Source organism: Tubulanus polymorphus, chromosome 6, assembly GCF_964204645.1.
Source record: "Tubulanus polymorphus chromosome 6, tnTubPoly1.2, whole genome shotgun sequence".
Taxonomy (NCBI): Eukaryota; Metazoa; Nemertea; class Palaeonemertea; order Tubulaniformes; family Tubulanidae; genus Tubulanus; species Tubulanus polymorphus.
Window position 1 is genome coordinate 16,760,737 of NC_134030.1, and position 25,350 is coordinate 16,786,086.

At 24.6% G+C, this 25,350-nt stretch overlaps 1 protein-coding gene across 1 annotated transcript; it reads right to left on the bottom strand.

Annotated features, from left to right (window-relative positions):
- Positions 1 to 1,632: 1,632 nt before the first annotated feature.
- LOC141907786 (uncharacterized) lies at positions 1,633 to 21,205 on the bottom strand. Its single transcript, XM_074797529.1, has 3 exons — positions 21,146 to 21,205; positions 20,682 to 21,057; positions 1,633 to 1,664 (listed from the first exon to the last, which is right to left on the bottom strand). Exons 2-3 carry the CDS (start codon positions 21,049 to 21,051, stop codon positions 1,633 to 1,635), a joined length of 402 nt encoding a protein of 133 aa, XP_074653630.1. The 5' UTR covers positions 21,052 to 21,057; positions 21,146 to 21,205.
- Positions 21,206 to 25,350: the final 4,145 nt, after the last annotated feature.

Consider the following 25,350-nt stretch of genomic DNA (forward strand, 5'->3'; position numbering starts at 1 on the left):
TATCTCGATTTCTTTTTTATTATCTAATGAATTAATATAATTTCTAACATCTTCCATGTATGGTCTTTTATTGTTTAATTCATTTTTATTCTATTAATTGTCTTCTGTTTCTTATCATTATCTTTATCAAAATAATCTTCACCTAAAATATCATTATTAATATTTCTAATATGACTTTTAGATTTTAAATGTTCTTTATAATATCTTTTATCACTGAAAGATTGATTACATGTATCACATTTATATTTTTCTTTTTCATTCTTCAATTCATCTAATTTAGTTTCTAATCTATCTTCTTTATATTTTAACTTTAATTTATTTTCTAAGTGAGATTCAGTTTTATTATCACTTGCTTTTTGAGATTTATCTATATTGATTTTACATGTCGGGCAGTAGTACTTCTTATTTGCTTCCATTATGATATCAATTTTTTTATTAAAATTGATTTTAGAAGTTATTCATATATAAAATATTCATTTATAAAAAAATGACAGAGCGGATTCCTCGATTTGATTCATTAACGGCGACGAGAGCTGCTCCCTCCGCTTAACCGCAGCCTCAAAGATGGTCTCGTTTAATCAGTCGAAATTCTCCGCCGACGCCGTATATCACTGTCATAGACAGGTGTCTGGAAATGCCACCTGACCAGCTCCCCAGCTACCACTAAATAAACGGAGTGAAATATTTCTATAATATAAAAACCAGTTCATTTTGCGCAAACAATAATTCGATCTCAACAGATCGAATCACATATAAATAATGATCATAATTCCACAAAGTCTTAATATCTATTTTACTAGCCTTAGATACGATTATTTAACATTATCCTTAATAATAATAACCAGAGTAGTGCATTTCCTATATACAATCTAATTCTATCATAATTATAGACATAATATGTATTTCACAAACCCCCATCTACCATACCCTAAAGCAACCATTTATTATATCAAGACACCATTTTGAAAGCCAAGGTCACACAAAACCCCGGGAAAACTCCGGAAAGTTTAACACAAAAGTAACTATAAATCCATAATATATTCCATAATACGACGGCCTCTATGAAAAACCATACACTTATATAACAGTTTATCATCATCACTTACCTAAATAAACGGAGTGAAATATTTCTATAATATAAAAACCAGTTTATTTTGCGCAAACAATAATTCGATCTCAACAGATCGAATCACATATAAATAATGATAATAAACACGGGTTTCCGGTTGGCACGACGACAACCCCTAGGCCGGCGCCACTAGACAGTTCATACAACTGAAAAACCAAACTCCGCATCGGAGAAGTCCACAACTCACCCTGTGACAAAAATATTAGAGTAATTGTATAAATAGGGTTCCAGATTAAAGGTTGAGAGGGTGAGTGAGTAAAAAATGAAAAATTTTCATTTTTCATGAGCTCGACCTTTGATCTGAACCCCTATTTATACAATTACTTATATATACGTAGTTACACAAAATAAAAGTTAGGTAAAATAATTCAAATATTAGTTAGTTGAAAGGGATTTATTCGAGCTCATGAAAGAGGACATCATGGTTATAAAGTAACGTCATACAAACGTTATTGGAACGTTTTATCAAGCTCAATGGTTGCAGAGAGGTTGTGAAGTAACGTTCAGTCAACGTTATCAAAAACGTTCTGTGAACCTTAAAATACATTTACAAAAAAACATTATAAAAACGTTGCACGAACGTTCAACATTAACGTTAAAACGTTAGTGAAAAACTTTTATATTAGTTTTAATTTTTTCTTTATTACTTTTTATATTTAATTTTGAACTTATACCAGTTAAAACACTTGAACTTAATCCTAACACACCAATTGATATAGCTAAAGGTGTTAATGGTGAAAATATTGCTAAAAATGTTATTACAGAACTAATTGTAACCGAACCACTGATAATAAAATAATATATAATTTTACTTTTTAAATATTTTTTCTCTTTTATCTTTAAGTCACGTTCAAATTCTAATATTTGTTTTTCTAAATATATTTTCAATTTAGTTTTATTTATATCATGAGGAATAATATCAATATTATCAACTTTATCATCCATTTATTTAGCAAAAAATTACTAATTAGTAAATTTATATGCTACAAATATAACAATAACTGTTCCGCCTAAAATCCATATTATTTCATATTTCTATTGTTCTTTACTCGGGGTATAAAAATCTGTTAATTTAGGTTTGTATAGATGTAATTTTTCTTTATTGGTTACCGCGTTATATAAACTCATTGCATCATCAACTGATTGAAAATCTCTATGTGAAATCTTCTGATCATATAATTCTTTGTTAATATAATCCATATAGTTTTGTCTTTTTTCTCTATATTCTTCTGCTGCTTTATTGTATTTTTCTAATGCTAAGTTATGTCTTCTTTGTTCTCCTAATGAACTATTTTTATCAATATGCTTAAATAAATAACCACCACCAGTAAATGCTAAAGCGTTTACAATTGCCGATCCTATAATAGTTATAATTGCAGAAGCCATTTATTTAGCAAAAAAAATTATGCATTTATATGGGAGGAATATATTTTTGTTTTTCCAAATAATCAATTGTTAAATTAGATAAAGTAACTGCTAATAATAATTTTAAGATATCATTTATATCAAATCTATCAACATTAACACTTCCCATTTTAAATACTTTTTTTAATACCATTGAATAACCAACAGTTCCAACTGATAGTAATGCTCCATTATATAATCCAGTTATTATCCACTTATTATCACTCATTTATTTATCAAAAAAATTACTATCTTCAAAATATTTAGTTATCTTAGTGATGATTAATTCAACATTTATTTCATTACTAGTTTCATTTGTATATATTTCAATTATTATTTTTTTAATATCATCGATGATAGAATCTTCATCTAATTCATAAAATCTTGAAGATTCTCTAATTAAATTAGTAATCTATTGTTTTTTCATACTCAAATGTTGTTTCATTAGAAAATGCAATATTTTTAATATGTATAATTACATCATTAATGTTAAATTTCATTTCTTTCTCACGTTTAAAATCAAATCCAAAACATATGCTCGGTCCAACAGTTATATTCATTTATATATCAAAAAATTACTCTTTACATCTTATAACTAATTCACAAATTACAGGAAAGTTATTCAAATCAATTAAATATCCATTGTGATTTCTTACTTCTAACTTAAAATTGTTAAAATGTGGAATACAAGGTTTAAAATCACACTCAGCTAAATTATAATTTATTTGAGTTCCAAATTGTTTAACATTCTTCAATGGTAAAATATTTAATATACTAGAATTACAAATTGTATCTTTAGTTGCTTCAAATGTTTTTGTAGGGTCAATTAAATTGCAATAAGTATAAAAGTGTGTAAAAGGTATTAAGTTTGAATTAGCGTCTACGTTTCCTGTAACAGTATCTGGTTTAATTCCTAACAGTTTAGCTATTGGTTTTTTTACTAAAAATGCATGTTTGTTTTCATCATCTATCTTTATTCTAATTTTATCAGAACTATCACTTTTTATGAACCTAATTGAAAATTTATCTTCACTTCTAATTTTTAATCGTGCTCTCCGATAAATTTCTTGGGCTAATGTTTCTAAATCATATAATCCTGGTTTTAGAAATAGATGAAACCATTTATCTATATTTCTAATATGAATTAGAAAGACTCTATGTTCAAGAGTTTTATCCGATATATTATAAAAAGAATTACATAAACTTATTTTAACTAATTTTAAATCAACACAATTCTTAAATTCTCTATCTAATTGTACTAGTAAATTATGAGATTTATAATTTGTAAGTTTTCTTGAATCAACAAATATTCTATATTCTTTTAATTCTACCATTTATTTTACATATTTTCTTATTCGAAATCTATTTCATGGTGCCCTTTTTCATTCTTACCCTTATATATGAAATAGAAATCACCTGAACATAATTCTTCTAGGTCTTCACTTCATAATCTATGAAATCTATCCGGTAAATATGTTCTGAATTTATATATATTTCCTTTTAATCCTTCATATTCTAAATGTATAACTAATTTATCTCCATATTTGTTAGTAACTGTAACAATATTTGTAAATAGATATTTCTTATGGATTATTAATTCTTTTAACTTCTTAAATTTATAATCTACTGATTTGACATTTGAAATATCTTTTATTCTATCTAGAAATAATTTGTTGTACTCACTGTTTGCTTGTTTACTCTCCATTTTAATAACATATTTTTATTAAAATTTGATTAACACGTTAGAATCCTGTTCATAATCTCATTCTCTTTTGTTTCTTCTCTTTTAAATTTTAAGTATTCATCTAAATTACAACCATAAGCAACTGTGTGTATACCATCATCTAAAATATATCTTTTATCATCAAATGGGTTTAGACTTATCTTCTCTATCTCTTCAATAAGCATTTCATGATCTTCAGATCTTAAACATCTCATCTTATGTTTTCTAACTTCTTCTTTGAATATACAATTGATGTAATCTTTGAAATGAATATTCTTTTCTACTACACTTTTGGTTATTCCTTTTAACTTTTTAGCTTCATGTTCTTTAGTTTTATATGAATACAAGTAATAGGGATAATGGGCTTTCAGGCCAAAGGTCGAACGGTCGAGCTCGTAAAAAATGAAAAAACATAAAAATAATAACAATTTCTACTTGAATTACTCGCAAAACTCATAAAAATGAAAAATAAATTCTCACACGCTCGAATTTATTTTTCATTTTTATGAGTTTCACTCCTAATTCAAGTAGAAATTGTTATTATTTTTATGTTTTTTCATTTTTACTCACCCGCCCGTTCAACCTTTAGCCTGAAAGCCCATTATCCCTATTACTCTTAAAATATTCATATATATGAATAAAATATAAATCATTGAACTTCTAAAATCAATTTTAATAAAAAATATAGTATTAAAATGGAAGCAAATAAGTACTACTGCCCAACATGTAATATCGATATAGATAAATCCCAAAAAGCAAGACACAATAAAACTACAACACATTTAGAGAATAGATTGAAACTAGAATATGAAGATGATATATTAGAAAATAAATTAGAAGAATTAAAGGATGAAAAAGAAACATACAAATGTGATACATGTAATCAATCATTCAGTGATAAAAGATATTATAAAGAACATTTAAAATCTATAAGTCATATTAGAAATAAGAATAATGATATTTTAGGTGAAGATTATTTTGATAATGATAACGATAAGAAACAGAAGACAATTAAAAGAATAAAAAATAAATTAAACAATAAAAGACCATACATGGAAGATGTAAGAAATTATATTAATTCATTAGATAATAAAAAAGATATAGAGATAACCGAAGCATTTAAAAGTGATATTGGTCCAGCAGCTATCGAGTTTAAATTTCATAAAGGTAAAACATTAGAAGAAAATAAAAAACATTTAGAAAATATGAAAGAAATAATAAAAATAATTACAAACGTAGAATATCCTAAAATAAGTATATCAGTTAAAGTAAAGTTTATAAAATCTGAAGATAAACCAATATATAATATAAATTCTCATTCACAACATATTATATCTAAACAACATATAGATGATAAATTAAATAAATGTTATAATGAAATAAAAACTAAAATAGAAGAGAAATATTTTGAAGGATCTGGTTTAATATTTGATGAGATAATATTTATAACTTTACATGTTTATAACACAAAATATAATAAGTTAACTAAATCAAAACCAATTGATGAAAATAATTTATCATATTATAAAGAACCAGATATTGAAGCATCAAGTTATATTAAACTACCATTTAAAACTAATGCTGTAATAAATGTACAAAATGAAGATGATAAATGTTTTCTATGGGCTATAATAAGTTGTTTACACCCAGTTGAAGATTATAATAAACATACTTATAGATTAACAAATTATAAACAATTTGAAAATAATTATAAGATAGATAAGTATCCGGTTAGAATTAAAAATATTCCAAAAATAGAAAGAGATAATAATCTAAAAATAAATGGATTTGATTTAATTAAATTACCAAATACAAAAGGAAATAATATTAAACATTATACATTAGAACCTTTATACCTATCAAAAGATTATGATTCAAATGATGTTATAGATATACTATATTATGAGAATCATTATATGTGGATTAAACAAATCGATTTATTTTTTAGAACAGAAAATGATCACCATAAAATATATCTATGTAGAAAATGTTTACATAGATTCAGTAATGAAAGTACATTATTAAATCATAAACAACTATGTGATAATCATGATTATTGTAAATTAGTTTTACCAAATGAAAAGGATAAAATATTAGAATTCAAAAAATATGATTACAAAAATAAAGTACCATTTGTAATATATGGAGATTTTGAATCATTAAATAAAGAATTAACAGATAAAGATAGAAAAGATATATATTATAAAAGAAAGAAATTAAATTCTAATGAAAGTGATTATTCAGATGAACCACCAATAACAAATACTATTAAAAAGATTCATCAATCAGCTGCAGCTTTCGGGTTATATATTAAATGTAATTATCCAGAACTAATTGAAAGTGAATATTATCATTATAGAAATGAAAATGTTATCAATCATTTTTGTGACTTATTAATTGAATATGAAATAAGATTTAGTAAATTATTGAATACAAATAATGAAATAATTATGACAGAAGAAGATAAAGAAGAATTTGAGTTTGCAGATAAATGTTATTATTGTGAAAAGATATTTAATTATAAAGATAAAAAAGTAAGAGATCATGATCATTTGAATGGAAAGTTTAGAGGCGCTGCACATGAGAATTGTAACTTACAAGCTAAGAAAATTAACTTTGTACCAGTTATATTTCATAATCTATCAGGATATGATGCACATTTATTCATCAAACAGTTATGTCATAAAATAGAAGAAATCAATAATGAAATAGAAATATTAAATTCAAATAGATCAAAAGATAAAATACCAACTTATAAATTTAGAATGTTAGCTAAAACATCTGAGAATTATATATCTTTCCAATTTGGATGCTTAAGATTTATAGATTCATATAGATTTTTAAGTAGTTCATTAGATAACTTATCAAAATCATTAGTTGATGATGAATTAAAGATATTAAAAGAATATTACCCAAATAATGATGATTTTCAATTAATGAGATATAAAGGCGCAATTCCATATTCATTTTATAAATCACATAATGATTTTAAAATAACTGAATTATTAAAAGAACAATTTTATGATGAATTAAAAAATGAATATGTTAAAGATGAAGTTTATAATAGAACATTGAATATTTGGAATCATTTCAAAATAGAAAATCATGGGCAATTAGTAGATTTATATTTAAAATCAGATGTATTATTATTAACCGATATATTCGAAAGGTTTAGAGATGTAAACCTAAAATATTTTAACATTGATCCTTGTCATTGTTATTCATCACCAGGATTAACATGGGATTGTGGATTAAAATTTACAGATATAAAAATGGATTTGTTAACAAATATAGATCAATTACTATTATTTGAAAAATCTATAAGAGGAGGTGTTTCAGGTGTATTAGGTGATAGATATTTCAATGTAAATGATAATCCTGGATATAAATTATTATACATAGATGCAAATAATCTTTATGGTTGGGCAATGATGGAACCACAACCTTATGGGATGTTTGAAATAACTGAAGTTTTACAAATTGATAAATTTGATTGGAAGAAAAGAATCCTAGATATTGCAGATGATTCAGATATTGGTTACTTCTTCGTTGTAGATTTAGAATATCCTGAAAATATTAAATTCAAATCTAGAAATCTAGCATATTGTCCCGAACATAAAACTGTTAAACATGAAGAATTATCAAATTATCAAAAAAGAATTAAACCCGATAATCATATTCATACTGAAAAGTTAATGGTAACTCAAGAAGATAAATATAATTACGTTGTGCATTATAGAATGTTGAAGTTTTATTTGAATCAAGGAATGATATTAAAAAAAGTACATAGATATATTTCATTCAGTCAATCTAAATGGTTAGAAAAATATATAGATTTTAATACTACACAGAGAACTAAATCTAAAACTGATTTTGAAAAAGATTTTTTTAAGTTAATGAACAATGCGTTCTATGGTAAGACTTGTGAAAACATAAGAAATAGAAATGATATTGAGTTAGTTAGTAATGGTAAAAGGATAAGGCATTTACAATCATATCCTAAGTTCATTGGTAACAGAATATTTGATGAAAATTTAGCTGCAGTTAAGATGAAGAGAACTTCAATGAAGTTCAATAAACCTATTTATGTTGGTGCTGCAGTTCTAGAAATTTCAAAATTCCTAATGTATAAATTTTACTATAACATATTACAACCCCATTTTGGAGAAAAACACATAGAAATTCTATACTTTGATACTGACAGTTACATATTAAAGATAAAAACTGATAACATAACAGATGATTTAAAAACATTAAAACATCATTTTGATTTAAGTAACTATCCTAAAGATCATGAATTGTTTAGCAATGATAATAAAAAAGTTCCAGGGAAGTTTAAGGATGAATTAGGTGGTGAAGAAATGATAGAGTTCATTGGTATTAGATCTAAAATGTATTCATATAAAACTAAAACTCATGAAGCTAAAAAGTTAAAAGGAATTACCAAAAGCGTTGTTGAAAAGAATATTCATTTTAAAGATTACATCAATTGTATATTTAATGAAGAAGTTAGAAAACATAAGATGAAATGTTTAAGATCTGAAGATCATGAAATGTATATTGAAGAAATAGAGAAGATAAGTCTAAACCCATTTGATGATAAAAGATATATTTTAGATGATGGAATCCACACAGTCGCCTATGGTTGCAATTTAGATGAATATATAAAATTCAAAAGAGAAGAAACAAAAGAAAATGAGATTATGAAAAGGATTCTAGCGTGTTAATCAAATTTCAATAAAAATTTGTATAATAAATGGAGAGTAAACAAGTACACAGTGAATTCTTAGATAGAATTAAAGATACTTCAAGCGTCAAATCTGTAGATTATAAATTTAAAAAACTAACTGAGTTAACAATTCACAAGAAATATTTAATTACTAACATTGAAACAATTACTAATAAATATGGAGATAAATTAGTAATTCATTTAGAATATGAAGGATTAAAAGGAAATACACATAAATTCAGAACTTATTTACCAGATAGATTTCATAGATTATCAAGTGAAGATCTAGAAGAATTATATTCTGGTGATTTCTATTTCGTATACAAAGGTAAGAATGAAAAAGGGCACCATGAAATAGATTTCGAATAAGAAAATATATAAAATAAATGGTGGAATTAAAAGAATATAGAATATTTGTTGATTCTAGAAAACTTACAAATTATAAATCACATAATTTACTAGTACAATTAGACAGAGAATTCAAAAATTGTGTTGATTTAAAATTAGTAAATATAAGTTTATGTAATTCTTTTTATAATATATCGGATAAAACTTTTGAACATAGAGGGTTTATGATTTATATGAGAAATAAAGATAAATGGTTTCATATATTTTTAAAACCAGGATTATATAATTTAGAATCATTAGCGCAGGAAATTAATAGAAGAGCTCGGTTGAAAATCGGGGGCACTTCTTTATTTGAAATTAAATTTAATAAAATTGATAGTACTAATAAAATTAGAATAAAGATATCTAATGAACAACATAAATTTATGGTAAACAAACCACTGGCTAAAATGTTAGGAATTAAACCACTTACAGTTACTGGAAACGCAGAAGGCAGCTCAAATATAATACCTTTTACACATTTTTATATTTATTGCAATTTAATCGAGCCTACAAAAACTTTCGAAGCAACTAAAGAAACAATTTGTAGTTCTAGTATACTAAATATTTTACCGCTAAAAAATGTTAAACAATTTGGAACTCAAATAAATTATAATTTAACAGAATGTGATTTTTAACCATGCATTCCTAAATTTAATAATTTTAAATTAGAAATAAGAAATCATAATGGATACTTAATTGATTTGAATAACTTTCCTGTGATATATCAATTAGTTATAAGATGTAAAGAGTAATTTTTCACCTATATAAATGAATATAACTGTTGGACCGAGTATATGTTTTGGATTTGATTTTAAACGTGAGAAAGAAATGAAATTTAATATTAATGATGTAATAACACATATCAAAAATACTGCATTTTCTAATGAAACAACATTTGAGTATGAAACAACAATAGATAAAGAAACTTTAAATGTAGAAAAGATTACTAATTTAATTAGAGAATCTTTAAGATTTTATGAATTAGATGAAGATTTTATCATAGATGATATTAAAAAAATACTAATTGAAATATATACAAATGAAACTAGTAATAAAATAAATGTTGAATTAATCATCACTAAGTTAACTAAATATTTTGATGATAGTATTTTTTTAATAAATAAATTAGTGATAATAAGTGGATAATAACTGGATTATATAATGGCGCATTACTATCAGTTGGAACGGTTGGTTATTCAATGGTATTAAAAAAAGTATTCAAAATGGGAAGTGTTAATGTTGATAGATTTGATATAAATGATATTTTAAAGTTAACATTAGCAGTTACTTTATCTAATTTAACTATTGATTATTTGGAAAAACAAAAATATATTCCTCCCATATAAATGCATAATTTTTTTGTTAAATAAATGGCTTCTGCAATTATAACTATTATAGGATCGGCAATTGTTAACGCTTTAGCATTTACTGGTGGTGGTTATTTATTTAAACATATTGATAAAAATAGTTCATTAGGAGAACAAAGAAGACATAACTTAGCGTTAGAGAAATACAATAAAGCTGCAGAAGAATATAGAGAAAAGAGACAAAACTATACGGATTACATCAATAAAGAATTATATGATCAGAAGATTTCACATAGAGATTTTCAATCAGTTGATGATGCAATGAGTTTATATAACACAGTAACAAATAAAGAAAAATTACATCTATACAAACCTAAATTATCAGATTATTATACCCCAAGTAAAGAACAACAGAAATATGAAATAATATGGATTTTAGGTGGAACTGTTATTGTTATATTTGTTGCTTATAAGTTTACTAATTAGTAATTTTTATTCTAAATAAATGGAAGATAAAGTTGATAATATTGATATTATTCCTCATGATATAAATAAAACTAAATTAAAAACATATTTAGAAAAACAAATATTAGAATTTGAAAGTGACTTAAAGATAAAAAAGAAAAAATATTTAAAAAGTAAAATTATATATTATTTGATTATAAGTGGTTCGGTTACAATTAGTTCTGTAATAACATTTTTAGCAATATTCAGTCCATTAACACCATTAGCTATATCAATTGGTGTATTAGGATTAAGTTCAAGTGTTTTAACTGGTATAAGTTCAAAATTAAATATAAAAAGTAATAAAGAAAAAATTAAAACTAATATAAAAGAAATTAATAAATTGAAGAATACACTAGATTATATAATAAGTTTAAATGGTCATATAACAGTTGAAGAACAAGATAAATTATTAAAAGAATTAATAAATTATTAATTTTTTTAATTATATAAATGGTAGATAGTTTTCCAAAAGCTTTCCGATATAATAAATCAATTAAATATAATATTCCAGCAATAGATTTTAATAAAGATATTACATATAGAAATGAAGTTTTAGATTCATTAATTGATTTATATATTTATGTTACTGAAACTAATAATTTTAATGCAAAGATGGAAAATATATTTCATGTATATTTAATTAATTTTAAAAAATTGGAAGATGAAAAACAATGGTTATTAAAATCTAATATGAAGTATTGGCAGAATTAAATTAAATTTTGCTGTTTATTGTGCAACAACAGGATGTGGAATTAGTTGGAATGATCATTTGAATAATTCTAAATATAAATTAATTCAAAGTTTATTTAGATTTCATACATACTTTCAAATAAGAATAATATTAAATGAATTAGAGTGCGCTTTACCAGGATCTAGGTATTTCAAAGAATTAGATAATAATATAAATTTATCTAAGTTTTATAAGATTTGTAATGAATTTAATATAGATATAAATAATTCTGATTTTAGAACAAAAATTGGAACAATAAGATCACTTCCTTGCCCTAAAAAGATTGCAGAATATTGTGCACTTCCCATACCATCTAATAGTTTTTATAATATCTATAATAATAAATTAGGTTATGGTAAAATAGAAACAAAGGATTTAGAAACATTAAATTTTAATAAATTACCGAAATTTTATGATAATTTAAAACAAGAAAACAATAATGGTTGGGTTTATTTTATTTTAGAAAATAGTGAAGGTTTTACTAAATCAGGTATAGAAAGAATAAATCAATCTATTAGAACTTATTTGATATGTATTTTAGGTGCGCAAGTTGAAACAAGATCACCGATAATTGGAAATTTGAATACATCATTCGATACACAAAAACAGTTTAAAGTATTATTTGAAGATTCAATTCATAATGATAAAAATAGATCGATTCCAGAAAACAATATAAGATATCAAAATTATTTAGATAAATCTCATGTAAGACTTAATTATTGTATAGGCCCTAATCTATTAATTATTTCTAATGATTTAGTATTGAAGATGGGAAATATAATTGGTTATAATAATCTAATTAAAACTGCAACAATAAATAATTCATTTGGATTGAATGATATAAATAAAAAGATTATTACTGCTCCAAAATTAATGGAAGGTGAAAAAAATAAAAAACACATTCAATCAACTGAAACTAAAACTAAGAATATTAAATTAAATAATGATTCCAAAATAAAAGATTACAATACATCAGAAAATAATAGAACTGATAAAATTCAACATGATATAATTAAACTAAATGATGATAATAAATCCCATGAAAATACTAAATTAGCTATAACTTGTATAGGAATTGTAATCGGAGGAATATTATATTTTAAATTTTAATTTTTTATTATGTAAATGGAAGTAGAAGGTGTAGAAGATTATGAAATGGGAGAAATGGGAAATAATAATGAAGGATATATTGATGATGAACCACAACCTGATTTTAATGAAACTAATATTGATAATAATGATGAATCAGCATATAATTCTAATTTAGCAGATAGTGGTTCTAAAGGCCCATCAACAGATGAATTTGATAGAAGAACTAGATCGAGAATAAATCCTGAAAATGAAAATCCAGATTTAGTAAAACAAAATTTAGAATATAATGAATATATTTATAATTTCAAACCTATATTTGAAAAATCTGGATATAATATCAATGTTAGAGGCGCTAGACTTTTAGTACAAGAATTAAAGTTTTTAGATGGTGAATATTATTATCGTTTGAAAGATGATTATTATATTGATATCTCTTATAAAAAACAAGAAAAAATATTAGCAGAATCAACTTTGCTTAAGTTAGACCTATCTAGAATTAAAAGAATAAGAAATAGTAATGAACCAGAAGATGTAACACAAGAAGAAATTATTAAAAATGAAAGAGTATTTAAACAAAGAATTAATGAATTATTTGAAACAATCGATAATAATTTAGAAACAGAAACAACTTCTGAACAGAATATAACTTCCAAAACTAGTAAACTTAAATCAAATAAAGTTCCAATTGAAAAACTTTTACCGAATGGGTTACTTGATGCAACAGATCAAGAATTAGAAGATTTAGATATATTTTCTGATAAAGCAATTAGAGAAATTATTAGTATAAGACTTGCATCTGATAAAATTGCGCATGATAAAAGTATAAGAGATTTTAAAATTAGAACTTTAGAAAAAGAATTAACTGATAAAAATAAAGAAATAGAACAATTAAAATTAGATAGAGATAATAAAGTTATTGAAGAAATTGAATTTAAAAAAAGAAATGCATATTTAGAAAAAGAAAAAGATGATTTAGAATATAACATAGAATTACAAAAAGAAGAAATTAAATTATTATTAAAATCATATGATTATAATATTAATAGATTAAAAGTTATTTTTAAAGATTTGTTGATTAAACCAAATTCTGAAATATCATTAAAAGATAGAATAAAGTTATTATTTAAATTAGAAGGAATAACAATTCTTTCAATTCTAACATCTGTAACTATGTTATTTACAACAATTGGTTTAGCAATATCAAATGCTTTAAAATCTACTCCTACTCCCAATAAACCAGATAAACCTCCAGGTAATAATTCTATACAAGATAAAGTTAAAGATGGTTTAAAGAAATTAGCAAAATATTTATGGGAACTATCAAAGAAATCTGCTGCAGCTTTACCAGGAGTTATTGCTTCAATTGTTGGTTTTATATTGAAATCTGCAGGAAACATTATTAACTTTGCTGCTGAACATATTATTTTATTTTTAATTACGGTTGTAAGTGCTATTATATTTGGGTTAGTGAATATGATAAAAAATAAATAATCAAATTTTTTGTTAAATAAATGAGTGGGAATTATATCAATCCTTCTTCGAATTCTAGAATATCTAATGCTATTAAAGCAGAAAGATCCCATCATATAATTACTCATAACCCTTCTAATATTAATCCCGATGAAACTTTATACGTTAGAATCCCTAGATTAACACAAAATACTTTTTACGTTCCAAATAGTATCTATTTATCAGCCGATATAAAAGTAATCGGTAATAATAATAATTATGTTGTTGATAATGTTGGAAGATATTTGATTAAAAAGTTAACAATAAAGATTGGTCCGGAAACAGTTTTCTCATTAGATGATTATAATTTATTTATGCATTATAAAGATTTATGGTTAACTAAAGAAAATAGAAATAATATGATATTTCAGGGTATTCAATCAGAAAACCAAAATAAATTAAGATCAGATAAAAAAAAAATAAATTAAGATCAAGCTAATAGCGCAATATTAACTAATGATGTAGATAAATTGATAAAAAGTATATATGGAAGCAAATATAAAATTCCATTAGACTTTGAATTGATAAATAATAATGCACCTTTATATAAATACGCAATTCAAGAAGATATTATATTTGAGATAACATTTGCTCCTGTAAATGAAATTGTATTATCTAGCGTTAATAAAGATATGAGTTATAAATTATCGAATATATGTTTAGAATATGACACAGTAACTGATGAAAATATTTCAAGTATAATTCAAACCCAATACAATCAAGGGTTTTCATTATTATATGATTATATTGATAAATTTAAAACTGTAACTATTAATGCAAATGATGAAATAATTAATGAAAATATTAACTTTCCTGGAAGATCTATTAAAGGTATATTAATATTTTTTACTATTGGAACGTATACTAATGGCGCAATAAATGTTGACAATTATTATAATCCTGAAATAACAAAAGTAGAAATAACTATCGAAGGTATAGCAAATAAAATATTTTGTCAAGGAATGAGAATGATTGATCAATGGGTAGAAATTAAAAAACATTTTATGAATGAAAAAATAAAATCATTTGAAAATTGCAACATTAATCAAATTGATTATTATACCGGCAATAAATATGCATTATGGTTAGATTTTAGAACAACTGAAGATAATTCATTACATGGTTCTGGAAAAAAACTACAGAACACTAAAGATGGAATACAATTATTCATGAAAGAGAATAAAGGAATCAAAAATTTTAAAATGCACATTTATATTATATCTGACGCACAATTAAATATTGTAAATTCACAATTAGATAGTGTTATGTATTAAAATTTTAACTTTAATAAAAATATATATAATAAATGGAAGGAGGTAAAGTATATAAACATATTCCATACATCGATACACATGAAAATAATGATGGTTTATATTATGTAATACCTTGTAATATAGCATTGATATTTGATCCTATTTTTAAAAATTATAAAACTAAACTGATAGAAATCGATAATAATAAAAGTGGTGTTGTTGATAATTTAAGTAATGTAATTGATAATAATGTAATACCTACTACACCTATAATACCTACTACTACACCTGTAATACCTACTACTACATCTGTAATACCAACTACATCTGTAATACCTACTACATCTGTAATACCTTCTACATCTGTAATACCTTCTACATCTAATAATGTAATACCTTCTACATCTAATAATGCAATAATATTAAATGTTAGTGAAAATAGAAATTATTGTGGTTATTGTAATGGTGAATTTTCAAACGCTCCATCAAATTGGAATGAACATATGAATACAAATTCACATATTACTAATGTTATAGAACGTGTTGGCAAAAAAGAATTTATAGAACACCCATTTAGATATGTTACAAAATTTGTTTCAAATAAAAAAGTAAATGGTAAAGAATTATATAAAGATTTATTATTAGCAACACCTAATAACGATGAATTAGATTTAACCGATGCTAATGAAATATTAGGATCAAACACTGTAAATGAAATATTAGGAGCAAACACTAATAAAGATGATAATGAAAATGATGCCATACAGCACCCACATGGTGATATAGTTACAGATAAACATATTGATAATAAATATTCTATGAAACATAAAGAAGAAACTATTGATGATATAATAGAAAGGATGAATAAGCGTAATAATGAAACAACTATTGATGATTCGGTAAAAAAGGTGAAAAAGGTGAAAAAAAATTATAAAGATGTTGATGTAGATTCGGTAGAGCAGTTAAATATGTTGTTAGGGTCGTCTGATAGTGAAAGTGATTCAGAAATTAATTATCTAACACTCGAATAATAAAGGTTGAAAATTGTATAAAATAATAGTAAATAAAAAAGGGTTTTAATTATTTAAGGTATCTAATAGGGTATCAGGTATTAGGGCATCTAATGGGGTATTAGGTATTAAGGTATCTAATACATAGGTATACAAATAGTTATTTTATAAATTTATATTCATATGGAAATTGTAATCTCATAAGTAATTTGGAACCTTTATTATTCTTTAATTTATTCATATATTCATCATGTAATTCAGGAGGTATAATTTGATTTTCTTCCACTGATTGTTGCATAGATTTTTTATCTTTGTTATAAAATAAAACTAGAAATCTTATATTCTCCCTAAAGTCTTTAACAATTGAATTATATTTTTGATTTAAAACCCATGTTGTTATCCTAAAATGTCTACCAGAGAAAGCTAAATAACATAACTCACTTTCTCTAACTTTTGAATCATGTAAATTTGCGCAATCATCTATAATGAATAATGTATTTGATCCTTTATAAGTATCAATTGCTATTTTTATACAATTATCTAAATTTTCTTTTACTGTTTTAGGATCTAATATAATAAACTTTTTTATCTTAACTATGTCTCTATTATATGTTTTATTCATTTCATAAGTAGGACAGAATAATATTATATTATCAAAATGATTCTTATAAATAGTTTCTAACAAATCTAATATGAAATGTGTTTTACCACAGTTTGTTACTCCAGTAACTAACATATTATGCGGTTCAAATATAAATAAATCTTTATTCATTTATTCTTTTAATTTTACTAGATAAAATCCATTCATTAAATTTATCATCATATCCTTTATATTTCACCAAAGAATACTTTTTTCCTTTAAGAGTTTTTGTTATCAATACTTTTTCTATTTTGTATTCTATTTCATCTGGATTTGGTACAAGTGATAATTCTTGTTCATAGAAATAACCTAATATTTCTTCATCTTTTAGATCTTCTAGTTTATAAACAAATGGTTTAGTTAATATTATCTTTTTAATTTTAAATATTTCTTCTGTAAAATTAGGGGTATAACCTTTATAAAATGTTTTTCGATATTTAGAAATTCTAACATGTTGTCCAATTTTGAATTTAGGTTCTCCAAAATCATGTGTAACAAACGCGCCATATAAATTATTCCAAACTATTTCCGAATTATCTTCTTTTCTAGCTTGTATAGGTTTCATATTTATAGAACTATGTTTAGAATTATTATAACCTTTCACTAAATCATCTAACACATTGATATATTTATATGTTTCATTAGCGGTGAAATATTTCCACATTCTAGTTTTCAATGTTTTATTAAATCTTTCTATAACGGATGCTTTTTTATCTGAATGTGTTGAAAAATATTCTACATCGTTATCAGATAATAGTTTTTTGAAATGTTCGTTATAAAATTCCTTACCTTCATCAAATTGTATTTTATCTGGGATAGCTTCTTTAAATATTAATTTGAAAGAATTTGTAACTTCTATACCAGTTTTATTTTTAATCGGGATACTCCATGCGTATCTACTGAATATATCTATAACATTTAGTATCCAAAAATATCCTTTGTTATATTCTTCTAAGTTTTTCATATCAATTAAATCAGCTTGCCATTGTTGGTCAATATATGAAACCATTACTTTTCTTGTTAAATATTTTTTATCCATCTTTTTATGAATTTGATATGTGGGTTGATTTTGTAACCATGATTTTAATTCACTATATTTTATATTGCTATTATCAGATTTAATTTTATCCCATAATTCTGAAACGTTAGAAAATGATACTTCACTTTCTGGGTTGTAATATAACGCTCTTAAATATTGTTCTTTTTTCATCTTATTTTAATCCATTAATAATAATTTAGATTTAGTTTCATTTGACTTATTTTCTGGTATAATAGGTTTATTGTCATTGGAATCATCTTTATCATCAGATTTGAATTTTGATTTATATATTACACCGGATAATATAATAACTGTAACTAATCCAATTGTAATATATAATTTATAATTACTTCCAGCATTAGAAGAATTAGATGGATTATTATTTGAATCAATACCACCGTGTGGGTGCCGTACGGCACCATCAGATAAAGTCTGTGATTCATTTATATCAGTTAATTTCTTTTTCTTAGCTTTTTTTAATTCTGAAGATCTTTTACCTAATTCTCTTGCCCATATAATTTGTTTCTCGGATCTAGGCTTCTTCTTAACGCTATCACTCATTTATTTTAGTTAATTTTTGTTCTGATTCATTTTCTGTTTCGACGTTTGGTTGTAGTACATCTGTTTCGTTCTTACCTGATTTATATTCCATAGGTTTGATGTTCGAAAATGTAATAACTCCAGTAGAAATTAATGTCATAACCGATCCTAATTGAAATGAAGCATATCCAACCCATTTTTGTAATTCAGTCATAACTAAATAGTCATTTTTCAAATCATTATATAATTTATTTTCATCATCAATTGGTATTAACTGGTTACATAACTTAGAATAACATTTGACAATACCATCTGAAATAGAATCATTTATTCTAGCTAATCGAGCTTCTTCATAAATCTTAAAATATTTTATTACTTGATCGGGTTTCATAGCATCTAGTTCTTGAAAAGTAATGATTCTATTTAAAAACTCCTTAGATTTCCCGCCAGCAATTAATAATTCAAGATGATGCTTACAATATAAGTAGTATTCATAATCTATATTGTTATTAACTTGAATAGAATTAGTTACAACTGTATCTTTATTATCACTTATACCCAAATCATCTAATGTTTTTTCAATATCAATACTATTCTTATTAGATTTCTTTGACATTTATATTAGAGAAATTTAATAAGAAAAATATTATAAGTATTCTTCAAATGATACTAGTATCTCTTTAGGTTAATACTAAATTGACTAGGTTAGTTAAAGTTAAAGAATTTCTATTCAAATCTATTCAAAATCTATTCAATCTAATGTCAATTAGAATTAACAAAAGAAAATATTGAAAATATAATAGAATTGACTAGCTAGTTGAAGTTATTGTTTTTTTATTATATTTTATTTAAATTAGGATTTAGATTATCTCACTACTATTGTCTATCTATTAGGAGCAGTAACTATAACTGTCCAGATAAGTCATTTCGGATCCTCGATATCAAATCCTCAACTGAAAATAAATTCAAAGAAACGACTGGTGGAAATATTATTTCATAAACAGATATATTTATTATACACATTTTAGCGATCAATAGTAGAACAATGGAGAACAATAGAAATGCGGTCATATCGGACCGGTTATTGCGCAATACATAGTTATATTTTTATTCTGTAAACTACAACATTCAAACATAGAACTGTAACCAATCAATATTGAGCAGCTGTTTCAGTCAACAACGATCAATAGTAGAACAATGGAGAACAATAGAAATGCGGTCCAATCGGACCGGTTATTGCGCAATACACAGTTAACAGTAAACAATACAATATTAAAACAGATATATACAATCGAGATCTAAGACCTTCAGTATCATAATTTATAATTTTGTCCAGAATTCTTTAATTACTAGATTGTTTACAATCATTTCTTCAATTTCTGGTAAATGTCTTACTACTTCACTAAATGCTAATCCTAATATTTTGAATTTTTCATATTTTATTAATCTACCTACTCTTCTCAGTTTTCTTTCAAAACCGGCACTGATATCTATGTTCTTTTTAACCCACAGTCCCCAAGAAATCCCCTCAGTTTCTTTATCAAACATTGAAAACCCTATATTTAGATAACCCCCGAAAATGATGTGGTCCCATAGGTGATTTGCTTTTCTATTTAATATGGTTTTATAACTTTTTTTTAAGATATCAGTAATTTCAGCAAATGAAATAACTTCTATACTTCGTATTTCCGGAAAGTTTAAATGTCCTGTGTCAATGATTAATTTAGATTTTAAAAACTCGTTCAACTCTTCTCCACTCATTTTCTTAGTTTTCGATTCTTTGAGCCCCAACAGCAATTTGAGTCGCGTTGCTGGTAATTTTGGTAATTGTAGTTCGCGCGGTAATTGTTTATTATGTATTACATCACTCAGAATTTTCACCATTTCTTGATGATAGTCCAAATGTTCTTGTAATGTTTGTGAAGTTTGTTCGTCAATTACGAGAGTTTCATCCTCCATTTCTATTGATTCCTGAGTTTCACTATCCAGTAGCAATCGTTCCTCATCCGTTGGTTGGCTTAGAATTTCTGGTTGATCTTTGTGTTCCATTTTAATCTAAAATATATCGTGAAAATGAATTACTGTACTTAAATATGTTTAAAGGTTTCCCTACTTCATAATAACTACAAAAAACGGTACTTACATTTAGATTTAGAACTGTAAACTGTGTTTTGAGAGAGAATATCCAATACGTACTATGTATGTGAATGTTGATTTCTAACTGCCGACGTGGCGCACGTTCGACCAAACTAATTACTTCTGCACAGATGTTCTTTATGATGAAGTTAATTAATTCTTTAGAATTGAAAACAAGATATATTTGGCAACATATGTTTTAGTAGTAAGCAAAAGCTATGTATTATATACATACAAAGCTCAAATAGAATTGCCAGCTTTCTAACCACTGATCGAAACCTCAGAATGCGGTTGATTCTGTGAAATACTATTCCATAATTCAACAAATGTCTTTGCTTTATCCAGTTGATCTAAATATAACTGTAAATCTAGTTTATTGGATTTAATAATGTTTTCCTTCTTTTCTAAAGGTCTTAGATTCTTCCAATTCCAAATAAGTTTTTTATTGTATTCATCATTCAGTCAAATTTAGAAATCGGCAACACATGATCAATATGAAAGTATTCACCATAATTATCTATATTCATTTTATCTTCGAATTGATATATTATCCATGATTTGAGAAATCCATCTGAACAACCCAATAGATTAGATAGTGTTTCTGAATGTGTTTCTTTGTTGAATAATTGTGTGAATCTAGATCTTAAGCATTGTTTCAATCTAAAATTAAGATCTGTTTGATATCTTTCTCTCATATATTCTGTCATATAATCATTATAAGCTTCTCTATTATCTTCTCGGTATTGTTTGGTATATAGTTTAAAACAAGTTTTACAGCAATATTGAAAACCATCTTTGCTAATCTTACGCTTACTAAATTCTGTTAATGATTTATCTAATTCACATTTAGAACACTTCTTGTAGTATATGTTTATAACGCTAGTGTTATTTGTAATATTAATAATTTGTGGTTGTTCTGGTTCCATTTATTATACGTATTTTTTTACTAAATTGGTTAATAATTTTAGAATCCTCTTCCATTTCTTCGACCAACGTCATCCTTTTTCATTCCTCGCTGCTTTTGATAAGTTCTTTCGATTCCTTGATAATAAATTCCTCAACGTATTGTTCATTATTTGGATCATTATTCCATAATTCAATAAATTTCTTTCCCTTTGTTAACTGTTCTGAATATAACTGTAAATATTCTAATTTCAATTTATTCTCTAAATGTGTTATAGTTTTATTGTGTCTTGCTTTTTGGGATTTATCTATATCGATATTACATGTTGGGCAGTAGTACTTATTTGCTTCCATTTTAATACTATATTTTTTATTAAAATTGATTTTAGAAGTTCAATGATTTAAATGTTATTCATATATATATGAATATTTTAAGAGTAATAGGGATAATGGGCTTTCAAGCTAAAGGTTGAACGGGCGGGTGAGTAAAAATGAAAAACATAAAAATAATAACAATTTCTACTTGAATTAGGAGTGAAACTCATAAAATGAAAAATAAATTCGAGCGTGTGAGAATTTATTTTTCATTTTTATGACTTTCGCGAGTAATTCAAGTAGAAATTGTTATTATTTTTATGTTTTTCATTTTTTACGAGCTCGACCGTTCGACCTTTGGCTTGAAAGCCCATTATCCCTATTACTAATACATTTTAGATCTAATACCAATGAATTCAATCATTTCTTCACCACCTAATTCATCTTTGAATTTACCGGGAACTTTTTTATTATCATTGCTAAACAATTCATGATCTTTAGGATAATTACTGAAATCAAAACGATGTTTTAATGTTTTTAAATCATCTGTTATGTTATAAGTTTTTATCTTTAATATGTAACTGTCGGTATCAAAATATAAGATTTCTATATGTTTTTCTCCAAAATGAGGTTGTAATACGTTATAATATAATTCATACATTAATAACATTGATAATTCTAAAACTGATGCTCCAACGTAATCAGAGATGATACAAACTAAAGGAAAATTAAGTGCCCCCTAGTTTGTCTTTCTTTTTACTACTGACTAAGTTTCATTTATATTTATACCCACTATTGTTGTTTATAATCACCCCTTAGTTTGCTTCCCTTTAATCTATTTTAGCGTGTAACTGTTTCTACGTTAATTTTCCTTTAGTTTGTATCATCTCTGATTACTTGAATTAGTCTCTTTGTCTCTGGATTGTATATATATCTCATAATTTCTGTAGTATCTCATTATTCCTGAAGATGACTATTAGGATATAGTCGAAACGTTGAAATAAACTACTATCTCGAAGTTTCATTTTCGGACTTTTTATTATCATTGTGGGATTCTCTCCTCATCGCGTCAACACGGATATAGTGTTATACCAATCGTGATCATCATTATTTGGGTAGTGTTGTTTTAATATTTTTAATTCATCATCAACTAATGATTTTGATAAGTTATCTAATGAACTATTTAAAAATCTATATGAGTCTATGAATCTTAAGCATCCAAATTGGAATGATATATATATATTTTATATATTTTAAATTTATAAGTTGGTATTTTATCTTTTGATCTATTTGAATTTAATCTTTCTATTTCATTATTGATTTCTTATATTTGATGACATAACTGTTTGATAAATTAATGTGCATCATATCCTGATAGATTATGAAATATAACTGGTACAAAGTTAATTTTCTTAGCTTGTAAGTTACAATTCTCATGCGCTGCACCTCTAAACTTTCCATTCAAATGATCATGGTCTCTTACTTTTTTATCTTTATAATTAAATATCTTTTCACAATAATAACATTTATCTGCAAACTCAAATGCTTCTTTATCTTCTACTGTCATTATAATTTCTATATTTGTATTCAATAATTTACTAAATCTTATTTCATATTCAATTAATAAGTTACAAAAATGATTGATAACATTTTCATTTCTATAATTATAATATTCACTTTTAATTAGTTCTGGATAATCAGATTTAATATATAACCCGAAAGCAGCAGCTGATTGATGAATCTTTTTGATAGTATTTGTTATTAGAGGATCTGAATAATCAATTATATCATTTTCATTAGAATTTAATTTCTTTCTTTTATAATATATTTCTTTTCTATCTTGATCAGTTAATTCTTTATTTAATGATTCAATATCTCCATATATAACAAATAGTATTTTATTTTTGTAATCATATTTTTTGAATTCTAATATTTTATCATTTTCATTTGGTAAAACTAATTTACAATAATCATGATTTTCACATAATTGTTTATGATTTAATAATGTACTTTCATTACTGAATTTATGTAAACATTTTCTACATAGATATATTTTATTATGGTGATCACTTTCTGTTCTAAAGAATAAATCTATTTGTTTAATCCACATATAATGATTCTCATAATATAATATATCTACAACACCATTTGAATCATAATCTTTTGATAGGTATAAAGGTTCTAATGTATAATGTTTTATATTGTTGCCTTTTGTTTTTGGTAATTTGATTAAATCAAATACATTTATTCTTAAATTATTATCTCTTTCTATTTTTGGGATATTTTTAATTCTAACAGGATACTTATCTATCTTATAATTATTTTCAAATGGTTTATAATGAGTTAATCTACAAATATTATCAGTTGCAGGATGTAAGCAACTAATTATTGCCCATAGAAAACATTTATCATCAGAATTTTGTACATTTATAACAGCATTAGTTTTAAATGGTAGTTTAATATAACTCGATGCTTCAATATCTGGTTCTTTATAATATGATACATTATTTTCATCTATTGGTTTTGATTAAGTTAACTTATTATATTTTGTGTTATAAACATGTAAAGTCATAAATATTATTTCATCAAATATTAAACCAGATCCTTCGAAATATTTCTCTTCTATTTTAGTTTTTATTTCATTATAACATTTATCTAATTTATCATCTATATGTTGTTTAGATATAATATGTTGTGAATGAGAATTTATATTATATATTGGTTTATCTTCAGATTTTATAAATTTAACTTTAACTGATATGCTAATTTTAGGATATTCAACATCTGTGATTATTTTTATAATATTTTTCATATTTTCTAAATGTTTTTTATTTTCTTCTAATGTTTTTCCTTCATGAAATTTAAACTCAATAGATGCTGGGCCAATATCACTTTTAAATGCTTCGGTTATCTCTATATCTTTTTTATTATCTAATGAATTAATATAATTTCTTACATCTTCCATGTATGGTCTTTTATTGTTTCATTTATTTC

Bases quoted from the DNA above. Each gene is read 5' to 3' on its own strand.
- LOC141907786 (XM_074797529.1), bottom strand. From the start codon at position 21,051: ATGGAACACAAAGATCAACCAGAAATTCTAAGCCAACCAACGGATGAG. The intron at 1,665-20,681 runs GTATAGAAGTTA...ATGTATTTTAAG, and splicing joins AAACTTTCCGGAAATACGAA to GTTCACAGAACGTTTTTGAT.